The sequence below is a fragment of the Nerophis ophidion genome, linkage group LG11 (genome assembly GCF_033978795.1).
Source record: "Nerophis ophidion isolate RoL-2023_Sa linkage group LG11, RoL_Noph_v1.0, whole genome shotgun sequence".
NCBI classification, from domain to species: Eukaryota; Metazoa; Chordata; class Actinopteri; order Syngnathiformes; family Syngnathidae; genus Nerophis; species Nerophis ophidion.
The window spans coordinates 27163216-27173871 of record NC_084621.1 but is presented as its reverse complement, the minus strand read 5'-3'; the positions used below and the strand labels follow the sequence as shown (position 1 = coordinate 27173871).

The window sequence follows — 10656 nt, the reverse complement described above, 5'->3', positions numbered from 1 at the left end:
TAAACATCGTCATGCAGCAATATGAAGCCACCTTCCTGAAAATGATCTGTTGAGGATACACTTATTAATGATAAAAAAGGAAACCTATCTGCGATTAATCGCGATCATTTTTGAGTTAACTATAAACAATGTGATTAATTACGATTACATATTTTAATTGTTTGATAGCCCTATATTATAATATATACAAACCCTGAAAGGGTGTGTGTGTGTGTGTGTGTGTGTGTATATATATATATATATACATATATATGTACATATATACATATATATATACACCTCGTATATATATACACACATATACATATATATACACATATATATATACACACATATATATATATACACACATACATATAAATATACATATATATATATATACACACAAATATAAATATACATATATTAACACACATACATATATACACATATGTATATGTATATATAAATATATACATACACACACATATATATACATATATACACACATACATAGAAATATACATATAATATATATACATATAATATATATATATATATATATGCACACACACATATACATATATTATACATATATACGCACACACCCATATACATATATTATACATATATATATACGTACACACACATATACATTATATATATCAGGGGTCTCAAACTCACTTTACCCGGGGGCCACTAGATGCAGAGTCTGGGTGAGGCTGAGCCGCGAGAAAAGATTTCCTAAAAAAATATTTGCATACTCCTCAGCATGTCTAGTTGGATAATGATGTTTCAAATTGTATCCCTTGTGCATTGAATCTTTCTCTGTGCAAATAAGACACGTCGGGGTGCCCCTGTGCCCAACAAAGAAATATTGCATCTCCCACTTTTACTGGAATTGTCTTTGCTCATCACTAACCTTTCTCTTCACTGCAGGCTTTGAAAAAGACATGTTTGGGGTTGTGGCATATATTTGTATTTAGCCGACGCACGGAGAATAATGTTATTTCTGCAATGTGTGTTGTTACGCTTTTCCTCCCTACAGCAACACGGCGGTCGGCGGATTATAGCCTGGAAAGTACCGGGGTAGCGAAAGCAAAAAAGGGATGGCTCCCGGAGTGTCATCCGGCGTCATATAGAAATATACGTAGTGTTCATCGTGTGATGCAATGCAAATTAAACGATTAAAAAAAACCTAATAATTTGAAAAGGTCCAGGTTATTACTGACGGACGGGTGTCGCAGTGTGACTGCAGCCGGGTGTGTAAAAAAAACCCTTGTCTCCACGGCAACGTCTCTGTCGCTTTCACTCATTTGTCGCTTTTCCACTAATGCAGGGGTAGGCAACCCAGGACGTTGAAAGAGCCATTTTGGACCCAAATAACACAACGCTGTCATGCGCCATTCATATAAAACTCGCGGGCAGCACTAACATTTAACTTTCATATTAAGGTGGAGGCCGCAAAATAACGTCTCAATTGCGGCCCGCGGGCTGCGTGTCTGAGGTCCCTGTTGTAGATGATGTTACATATATGCAAAAAAACACGTTAGTACATGAGTCGAGGAAAAGGTTCACACTACATAAATAATAGGGATGCGAATCTTTGGGTGTCCCACGATTCAATTCAATATTGATTCTTGGGGTCGCGATTCGATAATATTTCGATTTTTTTCGATTTAACGCGATTCCCGATTCAAAAACGATAATTTTCCGATTCAAAACTAATCTGTATTCATTCAGTACATTGGATTTTAGCAGGATCTACCCCAATCTGCTGACAGAGTAGTAGATTTTTTTTTAAAAAGCTTTTATAATTCTAAAGGACAATGTCTTATCAACTGATTCTAATATTGTAAATTTGTTTTAACTATTAAACGAACCAAAAATATGACTTATTCTATCTTTGTGAAAATATTGGACACAGTGTGTAGTCAAGCTTATGAGATCCGATGCAAGTGTAAGCCACTGTGACACTATTGTTCTTTTTTTTTAATTTTTATAAATGTCTAACGATAATGTCAACGAGGGATTTTTAATCACTGCTATGCTGAATTTATAACTAATATTGTTGATAATATTCATTTTTGTTTCACTACTTTTGGTTTGTTCTGTGTTGTGTCTCCTCTCAATTGCTCTGTTTATTGCAGTTCTGAGTGTTGCTGGGTCAGGTTTGGTTTTGGAATTGGATTGCATTGTTATGGTATTGCTGTGTATTGGTTTGTTGGATTGATAAAAAAAATAAAAAAATTGATTCTGAATCGCACAACGTATTCAAATCGATTTTTCCCACACCCCTAATAAATCAATCAATCAATGTTTATTTATATAGCCCTAAATTACAAATGTCTCAAAGGACTGTACAAACCACTACGACTACGACATCTTCGGAAGAACCCACAAAAGGGCAAGGAAAATTCTCACCCGGTGTATAAACTCAAATTTGATTTTGCTATTATTTGTTTATCTTGATAGATTGCAAATTAACATCAAAGAGTTGACTGATGAACATTATCACAAAAAGGCCTACTGAAATTAGATTTTTTTATTTAAACGGGAATAGCAGGTCCATTCTATGTGTCATACTTGATCATTTCGCGATATTACCATATTTTTGCTGAAAGGATTTAGTAGAGAACATCGACGATAAAGTTCGCAACTTTTGGTCGCTGATAGAAAAGCCCTGCCTTTACCAGAAGTAGCAGACAATGTGCGCGTGACGTAACTGGTTGTAGAGCTCCTCACATCCTAACATTGTTTACAATCATGGCCACCAGCAGTAAGAGCAATTCGGACCGAGAAAACGACAATTTCCCCATTAATTTGAGCGAGAATGAAAAATTTGTGTTTGAGGGTATTGAGGGTATTAATAATTAAATCAAGTTAAAAAAAAAGACAAGGCGATTGCATTGGGACGGATTCAGATGTTTTTAGACACATTTACTAGGATAATTCTGGGAAATCCCTTATCTTTCTATTGTGTTTTAGTGAGTTTAATAGTACCTGATAGTCGGAAGGGTGTGTCCACGGGTGTCTTGAGGCCAGTGTCTGAGGGAAGTCGACGTCAGCTGCATGGACGGGGCAAGCTCAGCTGATCTCTGGTAAGAGGCGACTTTTTACCACAATTTTCTCACCGAAAACTGCTGGTTGACATTTGATCGGGATCCATGTTCGCTTGACCGCTCTGATCCATAGTAAAGTTTAACTTCCGGGAATTTTAAACAAGGAATCACCGTGTGTTTGTGTGACTAAAGGCAAAAGCTTCCCAACCCCATCTTTCTACTTTGACTTCTCCATTATTAATTGAACAAATTGCAAACGATTCAGCAACACAGATGTCCAAAATACTGTGTAATTTTGCGGTAAAAGCAGACGACTTTTAGCCGCGAGTCGTGCAGCACTAATATTTCCTTACAGTCCGTGACGTCACGCGCATGTGTCATCATTCCGCAACGTTTTCAACAATAAACTCCGCAGGAAATTTAAAATTGCAATTTAGTAAACTAAAAAGACCGTATTGGCATGTGTTGCAATGTTAATATTTCATCATTGATGTATAAATTATCAGACTGCGTGGTCGGTAGCAGTGGGTTTCAGTAGGCCTTTAATGTATTCAGAAAATATAAATAACGACAAACACATAAAACTATTAACCGCAAAATGTAAGTATGTAAGTGTAAAAAAAACCAACAACATTATGATTTGTACAATTTCAGAATGTGCTTGTTGTATTTAAAAAAAAAAAAACAATATGTAGTTGTCCTTATTTTTAAGTTATCGTGCCATGATTTTACCAGTCCGGCCCACTTGGGAGTAGATTTTTCTCCATGTAGACCCCAATCTAAAATAAGTTTGACACCACTGACTTAGAATGTGTGAAGTATAGAAGTCAAATGATTGACATAACATCAGTATTGTTTCTTAAATGCCTACTGAAACCACTACTAGGATAAGCAGTCTGATAGTTTATATATTAATGATGAAATATTAACATTGCAACACATGCCAATACGGCCTTTTTAGTTTAGTAAATTGCAATTTTAAATTTTCCGCGAGGTATCCTGTTGAAAACGTTGCGGAATGATGTCGCGTATGATGATGCGTGCGCGTGACGTCACCGGTGGTAGTGGACATGTTCTCCCAGCACCGATCACGACTAAAAGTAGTCTGTTTTTATCGCATAATTACACAGCATTCTGGAAACTGTGTTGCTGAATCTTTTGCAATTTGTTCAATTAATAATGGAGACTACAAAGAAGAAAGATGTTGGTGGAAAGCGGTGTATTGCAGCCGGCTGTAGCAACACAAACACAGCCGGTGTTTGTTTGTTTTTTGTGAAGCCTTACCATGGAACAGAGCGGTCAAGCGAACATGGCCTATCTCCCAGCTGACAAAATTGTGGTAATAAGTCGGCTCTCACCGTAACAGGGTTTCCCACACATTCATTTATTTGTGGCGGCCTGCCACGAAAGAATTACAGCCGCCACAAAGAAAAAAAGGAAAAATAAAGAAAAAAAATTAAAAACATATATATATTTTCTTCCGGCTTTTGACTCGCTCGACCGCTCATAAAAGCAATGGGACTCTGTCTGTGAATTTAGCTTGTAGTTACATATTATATAAATATGTAAATATTATATAAATATGTATATAGATATGTACATAAAGTGTTGTAATTATATTCCAACTCCGCGTTCTTCTTGGACATCGCCGCCGCTGCCGCTGCCACTGCCACCAAGCAGGCCAACCACACCACCACAAATAGATGCCTGACCTGTGGGAAACACTGCGTAAACATGAGCGGAACTTGTGTCGTTCCTCCTGCAGCTGTCAAAGAGGCAGCTGCGACTTTCTTGGCTCCTCTGTGGCTTCCCTCAGAGACACTGGCGGTCACCACACCCTTCCGACTTTCAGGTATGACTATATAATCTCACTAAAACACTAGTAACACAATAAGCAGATAAGGGATTTTCCAGAATGATCCTAGTAAATGTGTCTAATAACATCTGAATCGCTCCCACTGCCCTCGTCTTTTTTTTCTTCTAGTCCTTCACTCTAACTATCCTCATCCACGAATCTTTCATCCTCGCTTAAATTAATGGGGAAATTGTCGCTTTCTCGGTCCGAAACGCTCTCGCTGCTGGTGGCCATGGTTGTAAACAATGTGAGGATGTAAGGAGCTCCACAACCCATGACGTCACGCGCACATCGTCTGCTACTTCCGGTACAGGCAAGGCTTTTTTATTAGCGACCAAAAGTTGTGAACTTTATCGTCGATGTTCTCTACCAAATCCTTTTAGCAAAAATATGGCAATATCGCGAAATGATCAAGTGTGACACATAGAATGGACCTCCTATCCCCGTTTAAATAAGAAAAGCTCATATCAGTAGGCCTTTAACGATACCTTCATTTTAAACTAATTGCAGTTAAAGTTACAAAAGAACTTGGAACACATGGCATACTTCATGGGTGTCAAACTCTGGCCCGCGGGGCAAATTTGGCCCGCCGTGTAATTTCATTTGGCCCTTGAGGCAATAATAAATTAATATTAGAGCTGGCCCGCCGGTATTATACAGTGGCGGTGCCGCTGTATCACTGCATTCAACGCTAATTCTCATACTTGCCAACCCTCCCGATTTTCCCAGGAGACTCCCGAATTTTAGTGCCCCCCCGAAAATCTCCCGGGGCAAACATTCTCCCGAATTTCCACCCGGACAACAATATTGGGGGCGTGCCTTAAAGGTACTGCTTTTAGCATCCTCTACAACAGTAGTTCTTAACCAGAGTTCGAGCAAACCCTAGGGGTTCGGTGAGTTGGCCTCAGGGGTTCGGCGGAGGTCAAAACACACCTGAATCAACGTGTAAATACAAACTTCTCCCTATCGACGTATTACGGATATGGCAACGGCTGACTGATTTGCAGGTGTGTAATTTGTTGTGAGTTTATGCACTGTATTGGTTTTGTTGTTTGAACAAGGTGATGTTCATGCATGGTTCATTTTGTGCACCAGTAAAAAAAACTTGTTAAAGGGGAACATTATCACCAAACCTATGTAAGCGTCAATATATACCTTGATGTTGCAGAAAAAAGACCATGTCTTTTTTTAACCAATTTCCGAACTCTAAATGGGTGAATTTTGGCAAATTAAACGCCTTTCTGTTTATCGGTCTTTTAGCGATGACGTCAGAACGTGACGTCACCGAGGTAACACACCCGCCATATTCATTTTCACATTACAAACACCGGGTCTCAGCTCTGTTATTTTCCGTTTTTTCGACTATTTTTTGGAACCTTGGAGACATCAAGCCTCGTCGGTGAGTTGTCGGAGGGTGTAACAACACTAACAGGGAGGGATTCAAGTTGCACCACTGGCAAGAAATCTGCCGCCAGACCCCCATTGAATGTACCAGAGTGTCTGCACATTTGACCGGCGATGCTAAGACAGACATGGCACAGAGATGTATGGATAACCTGCAGATGCATTTGCAACGATTAAGTCAACGAAATCACAAAGGTGAGTTTTGTTGATGTTGTTGACTTATGTGCCAATCAGACATATTTGGTCACAGCATGACTGCCAGCTAATCGATGCTAACATGCTACGCTAATCGATGCTAACATGCTATTTACGCTAGCTGTATGTACATTTGAAACTAGATACCCACATTTAACGCGAAACAAACACTTAACAATCGACGGATTTAAGTTGCTCCAGTGTCACAAGATGCGAAAGTCCTGATCGTTTGGTCCGCACATTTTACCGGCGATGCTAATAAGGCAGCCATGCTATTGGCCACTTCATTAGGTACACCCATGCTATGGCCGAATAGCGTCAATAGCTATTCGCTCAATAGTTTCAATTTCTTCTTCAATTTCATTTTCACTATCTGCCTCCATACTCCGACCATCTGTTTCAATACATGCGTAAGCTGTTGAATCGCTTAAGTCGCTGAAATCAGAGTCTGAATCCGAGCTAATGTCGCTATATCTTGCTGTGATAACCGCCATGTTGTTTGTATTGGCAGCCCTGTATGACGTCACAGGGAAATGGATAGTGGTTTCGAAGATAGCGAAAATAAGGCACTTTAAAGCTTTATTTAAGGATACTCCGGGACCGGAAAAATTTTGAAAAAAAATTCAAAAAATACAACAAGCCACTGGGAACTGATTTTTATTGTATTTAACCCTTTTGAAATTGTGATAATGTTCCCCTTTAACACTTGAGTACAGGGAACATATTCACCATGATATAGGTGCTTATTAACATGCAAATTAGTAACATATTGGCTCTTAACTTGTCATTAAGTTCTTATTAATGCCTTATTCGGCATGGCCTTATTATAACCCAAACCCTCTAACCCTGACCCTAACCAAATAACTCAAAATTAAGTCTTTATTACTTAGAATATGTTTCCCTATTGTCCAAATAACTCAGAATTACCGTATTTTTCAGAGTATAAGTCGCTCCGCAGTATAAGTTGCACCTGCCGAAGATGCATAATAAAGAAGGAAAAAAACATGTATAAGTCGCACAGGAGTATAAGACGCATTTTTTGGGGAAATGTATTTGATAAAAGCCAACACCAAGAATAGACATTTGAAAGGCAATTTAAAAAAAATAAAGAATAGTAAACAACAGGCTGAATGTATGTTATATGAGGCATAAATAACCAACTGAGAAGGTGCCTGGTATGTTAACCTAACATATTATGATAAGAGTCATTCAAATAACTATAACATATGGAACATGCTATACGTTTACCAAACAATCTGTCACTCCTAATCCATAAATCCCATGAAATTGTATACGTCTCGTCTCTTATGTGAATGAGCTAAATAATATTATTTGATATTTTACAGTAATGTGTTGATAATTTCACACATTAGTCGCTCCTGAGCATAAGTTGCACCCCGGCCAAACCACGAAAAAAACTGCGACTTATAGTCCGAAAAATACGGTAAGTCTTTGTCACTTAGAATATGTTCTCCATACTTAAGTGTAACCAAAAACATAGAACTTGGTTTTGAATTAAAAAAAAAAACCCTTTCTTTTTTCACTAAAGAAGGGTTCGGTGAATGCACATATGGGGTTCGGTACCTCCAACAAGGTTAAGAACCACTGCTCTACAACCTGTCGTCACGTCCGCTTTTCCTCCATTCAAACAGCCTGCCGGCCCAGTCACGTAACATATGCGGCTTCTACACACACACAAGTGAATGCAAGGCATACTTGGTCAACAGATATACAGATCACACTGAGGGTGGCCATATAAACAACTTTAACACTGTGAACCCACACCAAACAAGAATGACAAACACGTTTTGGGAGAACATCTGCACCGTAACTAGGGCTGGGCGATATATCGATATATAGCGGGTTTGTCTCTGTGCGATATAGAAAATGACAATATCGTAATATTCAAATATACGTTCACACGCAGGACTTTTAGCTGCGGGCGTACACTTCAGGCTCTCCTCGCTCTTACCTGTCTCTCCTTCTCGCAGACAAGCAGGCTTACATACGTCACATACACGCCCTCGCAGGGCAGAGAGGTAAAAAAAAAAAAGGGGCATAGAGGTAGCGACGTGGCTAATGTTAGCTGCTAACGTAGCCATACGAGAGAAAGACGGTGCGGATCTGGTAACAAATGAAGGAAGACTTAATTCCCAATGAAAACAGCAGGGTTTTCATCGTCTGGCAGTGGTTCGGCTTCAAGTGGGAATATGTCGAACAGACAACCGTAATTTGTCAAGTGTGAGGGGAAAAGCGTTGCAATAAAAAGTAGCATTATTGCTAATATGTAGCATCATTTGAAAAGTCACTCGCTAGAGAATGAAGAGAATTTCATAACCTTAGTAACATACCACATAGGGAAGGACAAATACTATTTGATTTCCTGTTAAGCAACTCATTTTTATTTGACACTTAAAATGTCTCTGACAAGCTTGCAATTTATGTTTTGGAAATGACTTGAATGTTTGTGCCATTGCTTAATAACTTTAATAAATACACTTTTGTTCAATTGACTTAGTTGTGATTTCCCTCTCTGTATGAAAGTTTAAAGGTAGCATATTTTAATGCAGTATGAAAAAGAATGTTTTAATTTAGACACATATAATCATCATACTGCTGTGATTATATGCATCAAGTGTTCATTCAAGGCCAAGGCAAAATATTGTAATATATATCGTATATTAGATATGGCCTAAAAATATCGCGATACGGCCTAAAAATATCACAATATTAAAAAAAGGCAATATCGCCCAGCCCTAACCACAACACAACATAAACACAACAGAACAAATACCCAGAAACCCTTGCAGCACTAACTCTTCCGGGACGCTACAATATACACCACCGCTACCAACAAAACTCGATTTTGCATATCACTATAAAGTTATATAAGCCTTGCTTGTTTAATATTCAATGCAAAACTTGTTTGGGTCCCTATTAAAAGGTTAGGTTGTTCAACTTTGGCCCGCGGCTTTGTTCAGTTTAGAATTTTGGCCCACTCTGTATTTGAGTTTGATACCCCTGGCATACTTGGTCATTGTACCTCTAGAAACAGGCGAGTCTGGCGGACAGGAGTCCCTGTTTTCTGGAGACAGCTTCTGCCTGGCGAGCCCACTTCCTGGGAGGAGAGTCGGGCTGGAAGGGGGGCTGGAGCCTCGGCTGCCCGCGGCCCCCCCGTGGATGTTGTGCGGCCGCGTCGGGCTGCTCTGGCCGCCGCGCAGGAGCTGGTAGGGCACGGTGGCACGGATGGGGTGCAGACGGCAGCTGGCGGTGTTGAGCGAGCCGGGGGAGCCCGCATTGCTGCGCCTCACCCTGGGCTGCTGGAGTGAGTTGCCCGGGGCTGCCATCCTTCCAAAGAGGGCTCCTGGATGCAAGTCAAGTGTGTCGCCGCCAAGGAGCACAAGATAAACAGTTAGCAACACACGCTAGCTTCCTCTTTTTCACTCCACTCTTTACGCTCGAAGAAAACAGCTCCGAGCGGCGTGCTTTGACGGCAAACTTACCTGTAAGTTACTTAAAAGCGCCCACAAGAGCCGTAGGCATGCTATGAGAAGCTTAAACTTGTATTTTGTACTTGTTTCAACCTTTAATGGAGGCTAAGCTGCGTCTTCCCCATCATGTCCAGTCTAAATGACTTGTTTCGGCCAGACTACGAGCTGACGTCTGGGGGCGGGCACAAGCACCTGGTCCTGAGCTTGTGATTGGACAGGAGAGATGTACAGTATTGCTACTGATTGGTCCAAATGTATCTATTATGTGTACTTTGAGCCAATCACACCAGAGAGGAACTCTATACTATGTGGAAAGTTTTGTTTTTCTTGATGCCGCAGTGGGAAATTACCTTGAGTACTCTAAGTCGGTGGTTCTCAAATAGGGCTAAGCGTACCTGGGGGTACTTGAAGGTATGCCAAGAGGTACATGAGATTTTTTTTAATATTCTAAAAATAGCAACAATTCAAAAATCCATCCATCTTCTTCGCTTATCCGAGGTTGGGACACGGGGGCAGCAGCCTAAGCAGGGCAGCCCAGACTTCCCTCTCCCCAGCCACTTCGTCCAGCTCCTCCCGGGGGATCCCGAGGCATTCCCAGGCCAGCCGGGAGACATACCGTCCATCCATCCATCCATCATCTTCCGCTTATCCGAGGTCGGGTCGCGGGGGC

The 10656-nt window shown here is 40.3% G+C and overlaps 1 protein-coding gene across 3 annotated transcripts in view; it reads right to left on the bottom strand.

Annotated features, from left to right (window-relative positions):
• The window catches only part of LOC133561873 (glucocorticoid-induced transcript 1 protein), an 88198-nt gene extending 78040 nt beyond the window's left edge, over nt 1-10158 (bottom strand). For all 3 annotated transcript variants that reach the window (XM_061915493.1, XM_061915494.1, XM_061915495.1), the window contains exons 1-2: nt 9999-10158; nt 9539-9859 (exon numbers count right to left, since the gene is read on the bottom strand). In XM_061915493.1, coding sequence (XP_061771477.1) covers nt 9539-9842 — 304 coding nt within the window. In that variant the 5' untranslated portion in view covers nt 9843-9859; nt 9999-10158. The remainder of the gene's footprint in view (nt 1-9538; nt 9860-9998) is intronic.
• Between the last annotated feature and the right edge of the window lie 498 nt (nt 10159-10656).